The following is a 19,996-nucleotide window of genomic DNA, read 5'->3' as shown; positions in this document are numbered from 1 at the left end:
CTATCTATCTATCTGCTTCTTTCTCTCTCTGTCGCTCTCAAATAAATAAAAATAAAAAAAGAACTAAAGGAGAGAAACTTGATGGCTCCCAACACAAAGAACTAATCAATTAAAGTTAATGGAGATGGAAATGCTAGTTATTTTAATTGAATACCATTAACACTTAATAATACTATTAATAATTGATAATTATATACTATATACATAAATATGGGTTTGATAACTAGATGCCATTTTAAGAAAAAAAAAAGACTAAGGTTTATATCCTAGCTCAACCATTGACTGTGTTCCATGTTCAAATTACATGACAAGGATATTAGTAATGAAAATTAAGTCAGGTTCTAATAATAAATGAGATAGTAAAATGCTCATAACAATGGATGCAATCTAATTTAGTAAGGATTTTGTTATTTTGATGTTGTTCTATCTAAGTCTCTAATTGTTTGACATGCAACAGTATTATCTTCAGGCTAAGTTAAAAATTATATAACAGAGCAGAACTTACATAGTAAATGGCAGACATGTTTACTGGACTGAAAATGGCAACAATGAGTCTATATATTCTAACTTGTTTATAAAACTTAGAATTCCCACTCAAATTAAACTTTAATAATGAATTTCAAAATAATTTACCCAAATTTTTAGAGGGGAAGTTATACTTTTATTTTTTGCAAGTTTATCTGTGCATGTGTATGCAAGTTTATGTGTATGGGTACATGTGAAGGCCAGAGATGGACACCAGTTGTCTCTCTATTGCTCTCCATTTTATTTACTGAGGAAGGTCTCTCACTTGAACTCAGAGCTTACTGACTTGGCCAATCTAGCTAAGCAGCTTGCTCTGGGAATCTCTGGTCTCTGACCCCTAAGTGCTGGCATTATAGGTGGGCAGCTGTGCTCATTTAGCTTCCTGTGGGTGTTAGGGATCTGAACTCTGCTTCTCACCTTTGCGGGCAAGTTCTGTATGCACGGAGCCATTGCCCCAGCTTTGCGAGGTGTATTTTTTAAAATATTAAATATTTAGGGTAAAGAAAGAACTTGATGTTTTGTTATATACATGCATTATGAAACAATGAACAAAACTGAGCTAGTCAACATATCATCTTGAACAGTTAACAATTCTGTCTGTGTGAAAACACTTAAGACATACTTAGCAAGTTTCAAGAAAAAAAATTATAGTCCTTTTATAGTCTACCAAGATTCAGTTCATGTAAGACAAAGAGGTTCTAGAGATCTATGGTACAGCATATGACTATAGTTAATACTTCCATTTTAAATATTTGTTGACACATGTCTTTTATGTGCAGGAAATGCCATTTATTTTGGAAAAAAAATTATTCTAGCCTATATCCTGTCCATCTTTTGGGGTAGCAAGCTTTTAAATAAACCAGGCACTGTGGCTCACATTTTTTAAAAAATATTTATTTATTTTTATTTATTTACTTGACAAAGGGAGGGAGAGAGAGAGAGAGAGAATGGGGTGTACCAGGGCCTCCAGACACCGCAAATGAATTCCAGACGCGTGCTCCCCTTGTGCATCTGGCTAACGTGGGTCCTGGGGAATTGAACCTGGATCCTTTGGCTTTGCAGGCAAACGCCTTAACCACTAAGCCATTCCTCCAGCCCTGTGGCTCACATTTTTAATCCCAGCACTTGGTAGACTGAGGTAAGAGGATCACCATAACATCAAGGCCAGCCTGGGCTACACAGGGAGTTCCAGGTAAACACTGGCTAGAGTGAGACTATGCCTTAAAAACCAAAACAAGAACTGGGCATAGTCACACACCCTTTAATTTGAGCACTCGGGAGGCAGAGGTAGAATTGTCATGAGTTCAAGGCCAACCCTGAGACTACAGAATGAATTCCAGGTCAGCCTGGGCTAGAGCAAGACCGTGTCTTGAAAAACCAAAAAAGAACCAAAACAAGAAATAGTTATACAAATGAATGAACAAATAATGTGCTAAGACTTAAAAAAAAAGTAACATGTGTTCAAAACAAAGGCAAATCAAGGTGTCATGATTTGATTCAGGTGTCCTCCATAAACGAATGCTAGGTTTCCAGCTGATGGAGATTTGGGAATTAACGCTTCCTGGAGGCAGTGTATTGTTGGGGGTGGGCTTATGGGTGTTACAGTCAGTTTCCCTTTGCCAGTGTTTGGCATACTCTCCTGTTCCTGTTGTCCAGGTAACGCTGGCCAAGAGGTGATGTCCACCCTCTGCTCATACCATTGTTTTCTCCTGCCATAAAGTAATCTATAAGCCAAAATAAATCCCCTCTTTCCCCCTAAAGCTGCTCTTGGGTCAGATGACTTCTGCCAGTAATGCGAACCTGACTGCAACAGTAATGTTAGTACCAGAGGAGTGGAATTGCTGCTAGACACTGACTGTATGACTTTGGCCTTTTGGAGCTGATTTTCAAGAGAAATGTGGATGAATTTAAAACCTTAACCTAAGAGATGCCTTTCAGTGCTGTAAGTACAGCCTGATGAACACTTCTGATCAGCATTGAAAGACCCAAATGCAGTAAGAACTATGGACTGTGATGTTTGGCATATGAGGGTTAGAAAGAGCTTTGCCTGGACTGGCTACAAGCAGTTTGTATGGGAGGCTTGCTGTTATGCCTGATTCCTGAGAAGTTGAGAAGAAGGGTTGCACTTTGTAGAAGTGGACTGGTGTGAGCAGAGGGATATGGGTCAGAATGAAATCTTTGGGCTGAAGCTTCTGTCCCTTCAGCTGCAATTATATGAGAGATTACAATCTTTGAGATTGGGCCAGCTGATCTGCACTGGGGCAACTGGAAGAATGTAGACTCTTTTGAAGGGGCCTGAGTACTTAAGAAGTGTCCTGTTCTTCAAAGTCTGCTTTATTCCCCCAGATTAATAAACTGGCACTCTACCTGGTACTAAGGAATATAAGTCATGCAGGAAAGAGAGGTTCATTAAATTTGCAACATGGTCTTGTGTTTTGGAAATGGCCATGGGCAGTGTGTAGCAGGTTTGCTGGATGCCTGCATGAAGACCCAATGGAGCCATGAGGATGAACTGTGGCTGGCAGTGGAGACCCAGTGGAGATGCCGGGACCACAAGCTGGCTGCCAAGGACAGCTACCAGGCCAGGATGTAGTTTTCCAAGACTGTGAATAACCTAGCTGGTTATTCACAGAACTGGAACTCCACAGATTTGTTGCTGGTTAGAATTATTGGACTTTGAGATTTGTCACTGACTAGAGTTGATGGACTTGGAGCTATAGAGTTTGATGTTTTCCCTGTTTAATTAACTCCTGTATTGGTTGAATATTTCTTTCCTATGCCAAATGCCATCTTTTGCAGTGTGAATGATTATCCTGTGCCATTACAGGTTTGGGGAGGAATTTTTGGTATGGCTCAGTAAAAAGACCTTGGATGTGTGAACATCATTAGGATTTATAAAAACAATGGGGACTTTTAAAGTTAAACTTAATGAATTGTATTTTACATCATGGAGGGTTAACAGTTTATGGGGTGAGGGCAGAATGTAGTGCTTTGATTCAGGTGTCCCCCCAATAAATTTACCTGTTCTGACTGCTAGGTTCCCAGCTGATATAGATTTGGGAATTAATGCCTCCTGGAGGCAGTGTATTGTTGGGGGTGGGCTTATAGTTGTTATAGCCAGTTTCCCCTTGCCAGTGTTTGGCATACTCTCCTGTTTCTGTTGTCTACCTGATGTTGTCCAGGAGGTGATGTCCACCCTCTGCTCATGCCATCATTTTCCCCTGCCAAGATGGAGCTTACCCTCAAGTCTGTAAGCCAAAATAAACCCCCCCTTTTTTACCCAAAAGCTGCTCTTGATTGGGTGATTTTTGCCATCAATATAAATCTGACTGCAGCACATAACAACTGTTTCTCACTTTTTCACAGCTGGAGTCATGCTGAATTATTATTATTAAGCTTGCTTTCTACTATGAAGAGAGGTAACAGTAGATAACTAGAGAACAGAAAAAAACAGATTAAGTGAACTACAAATAATTTCAAAAATCTTAGAATAAAGGTTCTGGTTGACTAGCAGATTTATACTCATATAACACCTACTACAAATCTTCATCTTTGTAAGAATATTTCATTCTCACTTTTACTATTCTATGTAAAAGTTCTACAGTTACTCCTCTGGATTTTATTTTTCATGCCATATATGTGTGTGTTTATATATCATATAGATGTACATACACACACACACACACACACACACACACAATTTTAGAAAGGAAGAGACAGAGGGAGAATTGGTATGCCAGGGCCTCAGCTACTACAATCAAACTCCAAACACTTGTGCCACCCTGTGGGCATGTGTGACCTTGTGCTTGCCTCACCTTCGTGCATCTGTTTAACAGGGGATCTGGAGAGTTGAACATGGGTCCTTTGGCTTCACCGGCAAGTGCCTTAATTGCTAAGCCATCTCTCCAGCCCTATTTTTGTTTTCTTGAGGTAGAGTTTCACTCTAGCCCAGGCTAACCTGGAATTCACTATGTAGTCTCAGGCTAGCCTTGAACTCACATCAATCCTCCCAAATGCTGGGATTAAAGGCATGCACCACTGCACCTGGCTCAGGTAATATTTTTTAAAATATTTTTATTTATTTATTTGAGAGAGAGCATCAGAGAGGAAGTACAGGCACTTCAGGGCCTAACACCACAACAAATGAATTCCTGATGTATGTGCCACTTTTGTGCATCTGACATTATGTGGGTAATGGGAACTTCAACCCAGAACATCAGGATTTGCAAGCAAGTGCCTATAATAACTGAGCCATCTTTCTAGCCACTCATTTAATATTAATAAGATCTAAAATTTTCAACTTTAGTTTTAAAACAATACCTTAACAGAGTAACTTACAAGTAGGAGACTATGCCTACTTTATTGTCTTATATTTCTCTAGATTTAAAATAATAATTATTATATATGTGTGGTCACAAGGAAAAAGAACAAGTAAGTTAATTTCATCTAAGCTTTAGGCTCTATTCCTGATTCCTTGCAGGAATCCTATTCCTCTATAACTTTGTTTCAACTACTCTACCACACCCCCTTCTTCATACCTGAGAAAACCGGAGAATGACAATCTCATTTCATATTATCAACAAAGCAATCATACACAGTATCTTTACTAAGCCAATTCTCCTGCTAAGATTATTCTTGTGCTCATTTAGGGAAAAAAGATTGATATCATGTTCACAAGAGACAGTTTAGTAAGAACATTTCAGAATTCATAAATTAAAAACATTAGTCACTTTTAATAAGCTGAGTGGAGTTTCAAAGGGGAAAGTGGGGGAAGGGAATGACCATGGGATATTGTTTACAATTATGGAAGTTGTCAATAAAAATATTTTAATTGAATTAAAAAAATACAGAAAATGCTAAATGGAGAGAATTGTATTTGGAGGCTTTGGCTATGAACTTTCAAAAGGGAAGGAAAGACCACAAGAACTTTGTTGGAACTGGGATACTGGCATAATGGCTGTCTGCACCCTGCTGCTCATGCTAGAGTGATTAAGGTTAAGCTTAACAGTAATGGACTGATGTGCTTAGAGGAAGATATAGAACTGAAAAGTATAAGATTTAAAGTTGGAAAACTTCAAGGAAGTTTGAAGTTATAGGCACAAAGACCAGTTTTAGGTTACTGAAGCTGCTACTGTTAAACAAACTACCATTACCTGCGACAAACTGAAACAATGGAGGGAGAACGCCCAAGGTGGAAACCCAGGAAAGATTGAACAGTGGAAATGCAAACTCTTTCCAAAGGAGATGACATGAAGAAAGGAAATAAAACCTGATCTTCAAGGTTTTATTTCCCCCTGAAGAAAGATGGGGGGAGGGTCAATAAAAATTCAAGATACTCTGAATAAGACATATTATAATCTACTTTTTAAAATAATGACAAATCCAGAAGCCATAGATTGTTACTAGAAAATTTTCAGTGCCTGGGATAGGATACCTCCCAGTGAGTCATTGGCCAGGGTGGTCTATGTTGCCTCCAAAACATTACAGGGTTGCCGGACGTGGTGGCACACGCCTTTAATCCCAGCACTCAGGAGGCAGAGGTAGGAGGATTGCAGTGAGTTCCAGGCCACCCTGAGACTACACAGTGAATTCCAGGTCAGCCTGAGCCAGAGTGAGACCCTACCTTGAAAAACAAAATAATAAAACAAAACAAAACATTACAGGCTATTGCCAAGGACCTTGGTCCCCTGGGAGAAAGATATGGTAAGACCCTATTGCTGAAGACGTCACATGCCTGAGCAGCAAAGTCACTGAGAAGTCAAGGTGACAATGGGCAGAAAACCTTCTCCCTGTAGCCCAGCAAACTGAAAGCTGGAAAAGGCTGCACTCTACACTCAGTCTTATGAGCGACAGAAGTCATCAGCAGTGAAAACAGTGGACATTGGAAGCCTCAAGTTTGGCCAGACAGGCCAAATGTCTGAATTGAGTGCACTAGTGGCATGTCTGCTCTGGGGGAAGCTAACTGCTCTCTAATTGGACTGAAGGACCACTCTATGGATGGAAATACATGCCTAGTAGTGAAAACCTAATCAAAAGCCTATGGCAAGAGAGGTCATGAGCCTTAGGGGTATAAAGCCTGCTCTTGTCTGGATTAATGTGCATATTACTCTCACCAAATCGCCCTGAAATCACTACACTTAATGTTCATACTCACATATTAATATTACTCTCACTTTTGGTTAGAGGAGCTTCTCTTTTCAGATGGTGATGACCACTGGGATGGCCCCAAAAGCAACACAGTGCAGAGAAGAAGGAACAGAGGAGTATCCAGTATTGAAATATCTCACACCCTCCAAAGCTAAGGGTCCATTACAGAAGAGATGGTGGAAAGAATATAAGAGCCAAAGGAAGGGTACCACTCCCTATATACAATTGTCCAGACACAATTTGGCCTCAATATCCAAGAACTCACAGTGCCTAGCAATACCCACACAAGACCCTCATAATAGGAGAAAAAGATAATGACATCAAATTAAAAGAAAGACTAATGGACAGAGGGAGGGGATATGACAGACAGCAGAGCTATGAAGGAGCAAGTGGGGGGGGAGGGAAATACCATGGCTTGTTTTCTATAAGTATAGAAGTTGTCAATAAAAATATTTTTTAAAAATGGCTGGTCCAGTTTCTCTTTGTTATGCCTTATAGCAACGGAAACGTTTGCTCTGTGCCATTATATGTTGAAAGTATGTAACTTGTTTAGATTTTACAGAACTCACAGTAAAGAGACAGTCCTAAGTCTCAGATGAGACTCTGGGACAATCTTAAAGTTGGTAAAGACTATGGAGACCTTTGAAGTTGGACTAAATACAATTTGTAATGTGAGATGGTCATGAGTCTATTGGGGGCCAGAGGCAGATGTGGTTGTTTGAATCTAAGCTCCCCATAGGCTCAAGTATCTTATTAAAAGTTTGTAACTTGGGGGCCTGGAGAGCTGGCTTAGTGGTTAAGCACTTGCCTGTGAAGCCTAAGGACCCCGGTTCAAGGCTCAATTACCCAGGACCCACATAAGCCAGATGCACAAGGGGGCGCACGCATCTGGAGTTCATTTGCAGTGGCTAGAGTCCCTGGTGCACCCATCCTCTCTATCCCTCTTTCTCTGTGTCTCTCAAATAAATCAATAAAAATAAACAAAATTTAAAAAAAATCTTGGATTTGTGAAAGGGAGCCAGCTTCTTCTGCCATCTATGGAACTTCCCTGAATCTGTAAATTTGAAATAAATCCCTTAATTAACTATGTCTGTTTGAAAGTTTATCTCACCAACATGGAGCTGTTTACTACATCTAGTAATTTCACATTTTTTTATAAAGCAATAATCAACTTACATGGTGTACTGAAACTGCTAACACAATGTACAGAAAACAATCATGCAGTTCATCACCCACCAAATTAATTTCAATTTACTCAGTTGTGATCTACTTTTTACCATGTGCAGGGCAACCCTTCTTTCAGTATTTAAGAGTATAATGTTTTATAAATAGACCATCACTGCTCCCCAAGAAAATGGTATGGTATATAGTATTAAATGTAAATTTTTTTGGGGGGGTTGAGGTAGGGTCTCACGCTAGCTCAGGCTAACCTGGAATTCACTATGTAGTCTCAGGCTGGCCTCGAACTCACAGCAATCCTCCTACCTCTGCCTCCTGAGTGCTGGGATTAAAGGTGTGTGCCACAACACCCAGCTAAATGTAAATATTTTCAAAAGTCCCTATATACGCATATATATGTAAATATTCTTTCAGAATACTGAATTGTAACTATATGATTTATAATTTCAGACTACCAAATCTAAGATAGTCCAAATGTTTTTATCCTTTAAAATAAATGTTATGAGTCAGGCATGGTGGTGCACTAGCAAGGCAAAGATAGGAGGATCACCATGATTTGGAGGCCACCCTGAGACTACATAGTGAATTTCAGGTCAGCCTGAACTAGAGTGAGACCCTACCTAGAAAAACCAAATAAACAAATAAATACATAAATTTTGTTATATTTATTTTACCATTCCAGATATATAATAAAATGAAACAGATTTGGCTACTGCCTAAATAACTTCACAGAAGATACAATGCCTCTGGCCCTTGGACACTATTACTTTCTGTAATGATTTAACAAATCAGTAAATAATGCAGCTTTCAATAGTTTCCTTTAATGCTCCTATAGTATATGTTTTTCCAATAGAAAACTTGTCTTTCCACACATTCTTATATCTGCTTTTATGTAATTATGAAACACTGGTTCTATTAAATTGTACTTGCAATAGGTATACATTTTCTTTCATGACTAAAAGATTCAGTTACTTACCAAATTCTCTCTTTCAATCCTCTGTTGTTCCTTCTGTCGGTTGAGAGCACTATGGTATAACTTAGGAGGATGACTAATCGGTCTTCTGGGAATTGTACTTTTGTTTCCTGGTTTTTCAGCCTGTCTTGACAGTTCTTTCAAAAGCCTCTGATTTTCCCGATCAATCTGTCTCACCTCTTCTCTTGTAAAAGAGTAGTTTTTCCTAGGCACTACTGGAGGCTGCTCAAAGTGATGCTTTTGTGGTCCCTTTTTATCTAATTGCAGAAAAGCTACAGAAGTGAATAGAAAGTAAAAATGGCTAAACAAAGTAGCTATGATAATAAATTCTTCAACCCTTAAAACATAAGCTATAGTAACTGATGAAAAAGCATGTATTACCCCAGGTATGGTGGCACACACCTTTAATCCCAGCACTGGGAGGCAGAGGTAGGAGGACAGCTGTGAGTTCAAGGCCACCCTGAGAATACATAGTGAATTCCAGATCAGCCTGAACTAGAGTGAAACCCTACTTAGAAAAAAAAAAAGTCATGGGCTGGAGAGATGGCTTAGCGGTTAAGCGCTTGCCTGTGAAGCCTAAGGACCCTGGTTCGAGGCTCGGTTCCCCAGGTCCCACGTTAGCCAGATGCACAAGGGGGCGCACGCGTCTGGAGTTCATTTGCAGAGGCTGGAAACCCTGGCGCGCCCATTCTCTCTCTCTCCCTCTATCTGTCTCTCTGTGTCTGTCGCTCTCAAATAAATAAATAAATTAAAAAAAAAAAGTCATGTATGAAATATGCTAATGAATTACTTGCACAGGGGAAAACTGAGGTAGCTTGTAACTGTATGCTAATTGGTACCTCGGACATAAAAGCTACACACAAAATAATAAATGTACATGGCATTAGTTTGGGGGCAGGTATCTTAAGAAAAATACATTGTCATACCTATTGTTTCCTATGGGAAATTAATGGTTAGAAACCCGTGGACTGATGTACTAATACAGTAACTTATGTACAGTTTTGGTCAAAGAAGGGTATAGTTTAACAACAAACGTTTTCAGGAATGAAATATTACAGTACAATAAACTTAGGGGCTTTTTATGTTTACTAAAAAAATCCTTTGGGGGCTGGAGAGATGGCTTAGTGGTTAAGTGCTTGCCTGTGAAGCCCAAGGACTGTGGTTTGAGGCTCGATTCCCCAGGACCCATGTTAGCCAGATGCACAAGAGGGTGCACGTATCTGGAGTTCGTTTGCAGTGGCTGGAGGCCCTTGGTGTGCCCATTCTCTCTATCTGCCTCTTTCTCTCTCTGTCTGTCCCTCTCAAATAAATAAAAATAAATTTTAAAAATCCTTCTGGGCACTGGGAAGATGGCTCTGTAGGTAAGCTCTTGCTATGCCAACATGAGAACCTCAGTTTTGATTCCTAGCAACTACATAAAACCCCAGCACAAGAAGGCAGAGACAGGTGGATCCTTAGGGCTTCCTGGCTAATTTGTCTAGTTGAATCAGAGCTCTAAGTTCACTTAGAGATCCTTCCTCCAAATCATCTGTAGCAACTTGAGCAGATACCTGTTGTTGACCTCTGGCTTCTAATTGACATGCATACCAGTGTGTGGTATATTCACATGTGTATAAATGCATGTGCCTCATGGGCATGCATAGAAAAGCAAGAGGAGGATGTTAGGTATACTTCCCTATAGCTTTTTGTTGTGTTATATATCCTTGTGATATAGTCTCTTATTGAACTGGGTACTTCCTACTGAATAGGGAGCCCCACTTGCCCTCCTGTTTCTGTCCTTCTCAACACTGGGGTCACTGGCATACATGGCCATACCATGCTTTTTATGTGGGTGCATGTGCAGATGCACATGAGGCCAGACAGAACACATGGTGTCTTTATTCTATCGCTCATCCACGCATTTCTGAGTGTCTAAATGTGAGCTCCATCCATTCTCTAGTCTCTGCTCCCTACAGGACAGTGGTTAAACACCTGCTGCTTATATGGGTACTAGGGAATTGAGCCAGACAATTACACTTGTGGCAAGCATTCCCAGCTCCCATAAAAGGTGTTTTGTTTTGTCTTGTCTTTCTTGAGGTAAGTCTCACTCTAGCCCAAGCCAACCTGGAACTTACTCTGCAGCTCACATTGGCTTTGACCTCAAGGCAAATCTCCTACCTTAGCCTCCTAAGTGCTGAGATTATAGACATGAGCTAACACACCCAAGCTAAAAGGTGGTTTTTTAAAATTTCTTTTGGATACTATGATTATCAAATGATTCTTTTGTTGGTGTTGGGGATTGAATGCAGGGCCTGCTACAGGCATTGTACTACTGAGCCACTTCCTTAGTCTCAAATTATTTTTATTTTTTATATGTCTTTTTTTAGGTAGAGACTAACTAGCGTAGGCTGACCTGAAACTCACTTTAAAGTCCCAGGCTGGCCTCGAACTCATGGAGATCCTCCTATCTTTGCCTCCCAAGTGCTGGGATCAAATGAATTTTTAACATGCCTAAGTTCTACAAATGTCTGTTACAATTTTCAACAAGTACAACTATTACTAAACAGATATGAAATGCTTTTAAAAATATAGTTTGGTGAATGTTTCTAACTTAATATACTAAAAAGGAATGCATTATATTAGATTAAGATGTTTTATTGTTTTTCTGTAACAGTATTTTGAAAAAGCAACTAATATTTGTTTTTATTTGACTATATGCTATTTTCCTTTTACATGTCTAGCATTTAACTCTGCTAGAAGCACAATGCAGTCAAGGAAAGAGGTATTTTCAAAACCCAGTTTAAATGTGCTGAGTAAAGTTAAGACCAAACACTTGAAAAAAACCATGTTAATGACAAAATCTAACAGCTGGGCGTGGTGGCACAAGTCTTTAATCCTAGCACTTGGGAGGTAGAGGTAGGAGGATTGCCGTGAGTTCGAGGCCACCCTGAGACTCCATAGTGAATTCCAGGTCAGCCTGGGCTAGAGTGAGACCCTACCTTGAAAAAACAAAAAAACAAATAAATGAGAACACATTTAGAAAGATACAAATACATATTGCTTCCAAGAAATGCCTATTTTATAGAATTCAATAAGGTTTCTATTTTTTTCTTTTTCTTGGTTTGTCAAGGTGGGGTCTCACTCTAGCCCAGGCTGACCTGAAATTCACTATGGAGTCTCAGGCAGGGTGGCCTCGAACTCATGGCAATCCTCCTTCCTCTGCCACCCAAGTGCTGGGATTAACCGGCTTCTCTATTTTCAATAGAGATCTGTGTGTGTTATGGGTGCTCCAGGGTCTCTTGCCACTTGCTGCAAATTAACACCAGGTGCTTGTGCCGCTTTTTGTCTGGCTTTATGTGGGTGTTGAGGAATCAAACCCAGGCCACAGACAAGTGCCTTTAACTGCTAAGCCATCTTCCCACACCCTGATAATAAGGTTTCTTTAATTTAGCTATATGAGGAATTCTTTAGAGCTAAGTTTCAAAGACAACTAAGGTACTTTTCTCAATGACACTTATGTATACTTTATTTATTTATTTAGACAGGGTCTTATTCTAGCTCAGTCCAGCCTTGAACCCATGGCAATCCTATCTCATCATCCCAGATATTAGGATTATAGGAATGAATCACAGCATCCAGCTTATGACATTTTCAGAAGTACAATAGTACTTCTAAACAATAACAGTTTTTTTTTAATTTTTTTGTTTATTTATATTTATTTATTTGAGAGCAACAGACACAGAGAGAGAAAGAGACAAAGAGAGAGAGAGAGAGAATAGGCATGCCAGGGCCTCTAGCCCCTGCAAACGAACTCCAGATGCATGCGCCCCCTTGTGCATCTGGCTAACGTGGGTCCTGGGGAATCGAGCCTTGAACCAGGCTCCTTAGGCTTCACAGGCAAGCACTTAACTGCTAAGCCATCTCTCCAGCCCCAGTTTTTTTTTTTTTTTTTAAGCACACAACTGTAAATGAACAAATAAAAAGTATCCACTCTCCCAAATATTCAAGCTCTCCTTGGTTAAAAGAAATACAGGGGGCTGGAGAAATGGCTTGGTAGTTAAGGTGCTTGCCTGCAAAGCCAAAGGACCCAAATTAAATTCCCCACGACCCATGTAAGCCAAATGTACAAGGGGGCGCATGCATCTGGAGTTCCTTTGTAGCAGCTGGAGGCCCTGGGGCATCCATTCTATCTTTCTCTCTCAAATAAATAAACATAAAATATTTTTAAAAATAAATACAGGCAGAGTGCTTATTTACTAATACATTATACATTATTCACTGACTGTATTTTTCTAAAGGGCTAGCCTAATGCTTTACCATATGCTCTATCACTGACAACCACAAACACATCATCTGGCTTTTTTTTTTTTATTTTAATTTTTTTTTTTTTTTTTTTTTTGGTTTTTCAAGGTAGGGTCTCAACTCTATCTCAGGCTGACCTGGAATTCACTCTGCATTCTCGGGGTGGCCTCGAACTCATGGTGATCCTTCTACCTCTGCCTCCCGAGTGCTGGGATTAAAGGTGTGCACCACCATGCCCACCTCTGGCTTATTTTTTAAAAAAATATTATTTATTTGCATATATAGAGAGAATAAGAACACGAATGGATGCACCAGGGCCTCTTGCGATTGCAAATGAACTCCAGATATACGGGCAACTTTGTGCACCTGGCTTTACATGGGTACTAGGGAATTAAACCCAGGCAGTCAGGCTTTGCAAGCAAGTGTCTTTCACCACTGAACGATCTGTTCAGCCCTGATCCAGTTCATTTTAATTAATAAAATAAACTCAGGGGCCAGGCCTTTAATACCAGCACTTGGGAAGTAGAGGTTGGAGGATCACCGTGAGTTCGAGGCCACCCTGAAACTACATAGTGAATTCCACATCAGCCTGGGCTACAGTGAGACCCTACCTCGAAAAACCAAAAATAAACAAATAAATAAATTCAAGGATATGTATCAATTCAGGTTAATGCTCGTCACCATCACTGGCCATTTCTGGAGATTTAACCCAATTTACTAGAGCACCAGCTTTTAGTTTTCATCTAAGCTATCTGAGATAGAGATAAATTTTTAAACTTGTGTGTGAATCTATCACTGGGTATTTCATCCAAACAAGATTATCTTTATTCATATTGTTAATTCTTTTAAAAAATGTATTCTGAGGCTGGAGAGATGGCTTAGCAGCTAAGCGCTTGTCTGTGAAGCCCAAGGAACCTGGTTTGAGGCTCAAATCCCCAGGACCCATGCCAGATGCATGAGGGGGCGCACGCATCTGGAGTTCATTTGCAGTGGCTGAGGCCCTGGTACATCCATTCTCTCTCTTTCTGCCTCTTTCTCTGTCTGTCACTTTCAAATAAATAAATAAAAATAAACAAAAAAATTTTTAATGTATTCTGGAGGCATAGTCAGGATTCTCATAAAATCAGTAACATGAACTTGTCTTAAAATCAATTATTTGAGGGAAACAAAAAGAGAGGGAGGGTGGGAAAGAGGGACGAAGACTGGAGAGAGAATAGGTATGCTAGGGCCTCTTGCACTGCAGACTCAGACATGTGTTACTTTGTGTGGGTACTGGGGAATCAAACCCAGACTGGCAGGCTTTACAAGCTGCCTTTCACAGCTGAGCCACCTCCCCAGCCCATTAAATTAATTAATTTATTTATTTTTGGTTTTGAGAGGTCGGGTCTCACTCCAGCCCAAGGCTGACCTGGAACTCACTCTGTAGTTCCAGGCTGGCCTTAAATTCACAATGATCTTCCTACCTCTGCCTCCCAAAGTGCTGGAATTAAAGGAATGCACCACCATGCCCAGCCAAAAAGGATTCCCTTTTAAAAAAACAACCCACTACTGGCAGCAGAAGTCACAATTCAAGGAGTAATTTTACTATAGTGCTTTGTCTTCTTAATTAACAACCTTCTAGACAGGAGGATCAGAAGTTAAAGGTCATTCTTAGCTATATAGTTCATATATAGCCTAAGATCCATGAGATCCTGTCTCAAAGAGAAAGAGAGAGAAGCCAGGTGTGGTAGTACATGCCTTTAATCCCAGCCCTTGGGAGGAAGAGGTAGGAGTTCAAGGCCACCCTGAGACTATGTAGTGAATTCCCCCCTACACACACACACACACACACACACACACACACACACACACACAAAGAGAGAGAGAGAGAGAGAGAGAGAGAGAGAGAAAAAAGAAGAGGTAGGGTCTATGACCCTTCACTTTGGGAAGGCTTGTGACCATTTCCACTAAAAGAATATGAAACAAATGATTCACTGGGTATAGTGGTGCACACCTGTAAATCCCAGCAAAGGGAAGGGCGGGGGAGAGAAGCAGAGGCAGGAGGATCACTACAAGTTTGAGGCCAGCATGGTCTACACAGTAAATCTATAGTAACCCTGTCAGAAAGAAAATAAACAATCTCTACTCCCCCAGCCCAATGATGCTATATGGCCTCAGAGGCTAGGTCATAAAAGGCAGTGAGACATCTGCATTGTCTTCTAGAACATTTCACCTATGAACCCTGAGCCATCATGTGAGAAAGAAGTCCAATTACCTGGAGGCTGCCATCTGTGAAGAAGCCTGGGCATATTTGAGGTCAGCCAAACAGAGACTGTGAACAGACCCTATGATTAGCAGTCCTGGCCTTCCATTTGTGGGTTCCAAGTCCAGATACCCAAGAAGTGAGTAATCTAGCCCTCAGATTCTGGTCCCCAGCCACCGAGTTCATCACCAGTTTGAGTCTCTCTAGACCCTAAGTGATGTGGTAATTTATTACGCAGCAACAGTTACTGATTATTTTATCATTTTGAAAAATTGTATAACAAAGAAAATGCCTATGGATCAAGTGCAGTCCACAAGCAGTTACTTAATACTTTAAAAATACTTTTTGGTCTTTCTTGGTGGTTGTACCTTCAAATTTAGTGCCTAGTTCTGTTGTGCAAATCAGTATTATATATATCTTTTTGGTACATTTGACCTGTTTATTAATATAAAACAATTTTCTTTGTCCATTTTAATCCTTTTCACATCTTGAATTATAAATTAATAATTCTCTTTCCTTCTTTTTTTTTAAGACATATAAACCCAGGCTGGCCTTGAACTCACTATATATAGTAGAGGATAATCGTGAACTGTTCTTCTGTTTCCCAAGTGATGAGATTTACAGAGGTAAGCTATCATATCCAGTTTATGTGGTACTGGGGACCAAGCACAGGACTCTGCATGCTAAGTAAGGCAAGCACTTTGCCAACTGAGCCAAGTTCCCAGCCCCACATGTTCTCTTTTTCTTTTCTCTCAAAGTAGGTATATCTGGCTATATCTCACATATCTTTTTCAGGTTCTTGGTTTCATTCTTCTTAGACTATTGTATATTTATTTTTTTAGGTTTGATTTTGTTGTTCCCCCTTCCCCTATAAGTGATATTCAATGAGTATCTGTGGCTAGCACAACAGAAATCCTATCATAGGAACCAGTGTTTCCCAATTTTTTGTTTTGTTTTGTTTTCCGAGGTAGGGTCTCTCTAGCTCAGGCTGACCTGGAATTCAATATTCTGTCTTTGGGGGGCCTCAAACTCATGGCAATTCTCCTACCTCTGCCTCCCAAGTGCTGGGACTAAAGGCATGAAAGGCCTGGCTCCAATTTTTAATATAACAGAACACAAAATATGCCATATTAACTATTTTTAGGTACACAAAAGTACTAAACATAATGATGTACAATCATGACCACAATCCATTTTCCATAACTTTTTTACCTTGGAAAATTAAAACTATAATTATTAAAAACTCATTCCTATGTCCCTTTTCCAGACCTAGGCAATCACAATTCTACTTTCTGTCTCCATGATCTTGAATAGTCTATAAGAATTTTACATAAGTGGAATCATACTATATAAAATTTATGTGTGTGTGTGTGCATACATACACATACACACACACACACACACACACACACACACACACACACACACACACGCATGCATGCATGCATACCTTTTTAAAATTTATTTTTTGGGCTGGAGAGATTGCTTAGCTGTTAAGGTGTTTGCCTGTAAAGCCAAAGGAGCCAGATTCGATTCTTCAGGACCCACATAAGTCAGAGGCACAAGGTGGCACACATATCTGGAGTTCATTTGCAGTGGCTGGAGGCCCATATGCATGCCTTTTTGAGACTAGCTTATTTAACTTGTATATCTACCAAGGTCTACTCATGTTGTAGCATATATCAGAATTTGCTTCTTTTTAAAGGCTGAATACTATTCCTGATTTAATTTTTTTTTAAATACAGTCATAGTATCATATGATAAGTTAAAATCAGTCTTAGATTGGACTCTTTTCCTATACATCTTTTTTTTTTTTTTTTCCAAGTTAGGGTCTCGCTCTACCCTAGTCTGACCTGCAATTCACTATGTAGTCCCAGGTGGGATTAAAACTCCTCATGGTGATCCTCTTACATCTGCCTCCCTAGTCCTGGGATTAAAGGCATGTGCCACCATACCTGGCTTCCTAGACTTTTTAAAGTGCCATTTTTAAGCCCATTTTTTCCCTTTTCTGGGAGACGTAAGTTAAAAAATACACTTTCCCTAAAATTTTTCCAAATTTTAGAATACACTGAATACTACAATAAAAAAAATCCTAGTTCTTCATTTTTATTTGTGTGTACAAGTGCACATGCTCCAGAGTCTTTTGCTACTGAAAGCAACTGCCAGATGCATGAGCCTCTTTTGCATTTGGTTTGATGTGGGTGCTGGAGAACTAAACCAAGGCTGGCAAACTTTGCAAGCAAGCACCTTTAACCATTAAGCCATCTTTCCAGCCCACAAATTATAGTTCTATTCTCCTACAAGTTCTTACGCTTTCTAGTTTCAAAATTCCTTTACACTCCTAAAGGTTGAGGCCCCCCAAATAAATAAATGTAAAAAATATCTAGACAGTTATTGTTATTATTAGTAATAATAAACCATTAAGTTAAATAACATTTTTATAAACAAAAAAATTAGTGGAAGAGTTTAATAGCTTTGCAAAATTTTAATGCCTGTCTTAGTCCTGTCTGTAGTCATTATTTCTCATACATAGTCTGTAGTAAATTTTGAGATCACATATTTCTAAAATGTCTTTACTTTGCTCTTTTAGATTCATGCATACAAAGCATGAAACATCTTCAAAACTCTGATCAAGTCTTTCAGTGCTTTCCAAGTACATCAGTCATTCCACAACCTCATGTCAAAATCGGTTTGCTATTCCAATTTCTAAGTAAGTACTCTATCAACTGAGCTAAATCCCTGGCTCTACTATTTCATTGTTTGAGTCCTTCAATGTCTCTTCAAAATTCTGACATAGGGGTAAGGCTGAAAGGTTAGCTTCCTTCTATGGCTAAGAGGTTGAATATTCAAAATTCCTACTATTTCTCACATAACACTAAAACTTTGAATCTAGAGTAGATGCTGGAAAGTTATACCAACTACCCTATCCTATAGTGGCTGTCTAGACCAAGATCATGTCAATAAAACAGAATTAAAAATGTACCCCATCACACCTAGCTAAATCAGTGTTTTAATTAACATTGTAGATGCACAGACATGCCTTACTATATAAGTATTTGCCTATTATCAGCTTGCTTGCAATTTTTTTTTTTTACTTAAAATTCACTACTGAACTAATAAATGCTTTTGATGTACCTCAGTATTAAGGCACTGAAAAACTTTTTTTAAGGAGGCTGAGGCAGTAGGATTATTAAGCTCAAAGCTGATGGAAATGACTCAGAGTTGAGATGGCCAGCATTACATAAAAGTTGGATGTGGGGACTGGAGAGATGACTTAGTGGTTAAGCACCTGCCTGTGAAGCCTAAGGACCCTGGTTCAAGGCTCCATTCCCCAGGACCCACATTAGCCAAATGCACAAGGGGGCGCACGCATCTGGAGTTCGTTTGCAGTGGCTAGAAGCCCTGGTGCGCGCGCGCGCGCGCTCTCTCTCTCTCTCTCTCTCTCTCTCTCTCTCTCTCTCTCTCTCTTTCTCTCTGTCTGTTGTCCTCAAATAAGTAGATAAAATTAAAAAAAAAAAGTTGGATGTGGGAGCATATGCCTGCAATTCTAGCAGTGGGAAAGGGAGAAAGCAAACTCCTGGGGACTTGCTGGCTAGCTAGTCTAGCTGAATTGAAATGGTGAGCTTCACTTTTAATGAGAGACTTTATCTCAACACAAGCACCAACACAAAGGTAGAACGTGATTGAGGACAACTGACAATGACCTCTAGCCTCTGCACGTGTCCACAAACACACAAACATGCATTTACACATGTGTACAGCACATGCATTAAAAATGTTCAAGCTGGGTGTGGTGGTGCACACCTTTAATCCCAGCACTCAGGAGGCAGAGATAGGTGGATTGCCATGAATTCAAGGCCAACCTGAGACTACATAGTGAATTCCAGTTCATCCTGGGCTAGAACAAGACCCTACCTCAAAAAACCAAAATAAACAAATAAGTAAATAAATAAAAATAAAGTTCAAAGCCAGCAGAGGTTATGTAGTAAAAAAACTCCCTGAAAATATATTGTTTTTTAAAGGAGAGAAAACTGAGCTGGGTGTGTGGTGTAGGCCTTTAATTCCAGCACTCAGGAGGTAGAGGTAGGAGGATCACCATAAGTTCCAGGCCACTCTGAGAATAGAGAGTGAATTCTGGATCAGCCTGGGCTGACCCTACCCCGAAAAGCCAGTAACAAAAAAGAGAGAGAGAGAGAGAGAAAGCCAAGAAGCACCACTTCTTATTTAGCAGCAAGTATGTTATACCAAGGCTCTCTATTGTGCAGTGAATGACACTTCTATATTTCATACTGAAAAATGTTCACAATGTTTTAAATATAATTGGGAAAACTTTATAAACGGGGAGGGGGGGATTAGCACTGGGCATTGGTTAGAAACATAGTTCTTTAGATTCTACCCCAGTCTTACAATACCTGCACCCACATTAGAATGGGATTCCAGGGTGACTTATATGCAAAGTAAAATCTGACAGCAAACATCTCTACTTTCTACCATAACTGATCTTGCTTCTCTAAACTCCCACTCCTACGTCCAGCAGGAGTCTGACCAGCCTGGGATAACCTCATTGCCCTAGCCAATTACTGATTCATGACTAAAAGTAAAACTAACCAATACTGGGGAATGAGACTAAATGTAAGTTGACAGAAAGA

The 19,996-nt window shown here is 39.8% G+C and overlaps 1 protein-coding gene across 3 annotated transcripts in view; it reads right to left on the bottom strand.

Moving 5' to 3' along the window:
- Positions 1 to 19,996, bottom strand: part of Cfap97 (cilia and flagella associated protein 97) — a 37,339-nt gene that overhangs the window by 8,726 nt on the left and 8,617 nt on the right. For all 3 annotated transcript variants that reach the window (XM_045137409.1, XM_045137419.1, XM_045137398.1), the window contains one exon: positions 8,828 to 9,096. In XM_045137409.1, coding sequence (XP_044993344.1) covers positions 8,828 to 9,096 — 269 coding nt within the window. The remainder of the gene's footprint in view (positions 1 to 8,827; positions 9,097 to 19,996) is intronic.

The sequence above is a fragment of the Jaculus jaculus genome, chromosome 1 (assembly GCF_020740685.1).
Source record: "Jaculus jaculus isolate mJacJac1 chromosome 1, mJacJac1.mat.Y.cur, whole genome shotgun sequence".
Lineage (NCBI taxonomy): Eukaryota > Metazoa > Chordata > Mammalia > Rodentia > Dipodidae > Jaculus > Jaculus jaculus.
Note: the sequence above shows the minus strand (reverse complement) of the source record. Positions and strands in the feature narration are given on the sequence as shown.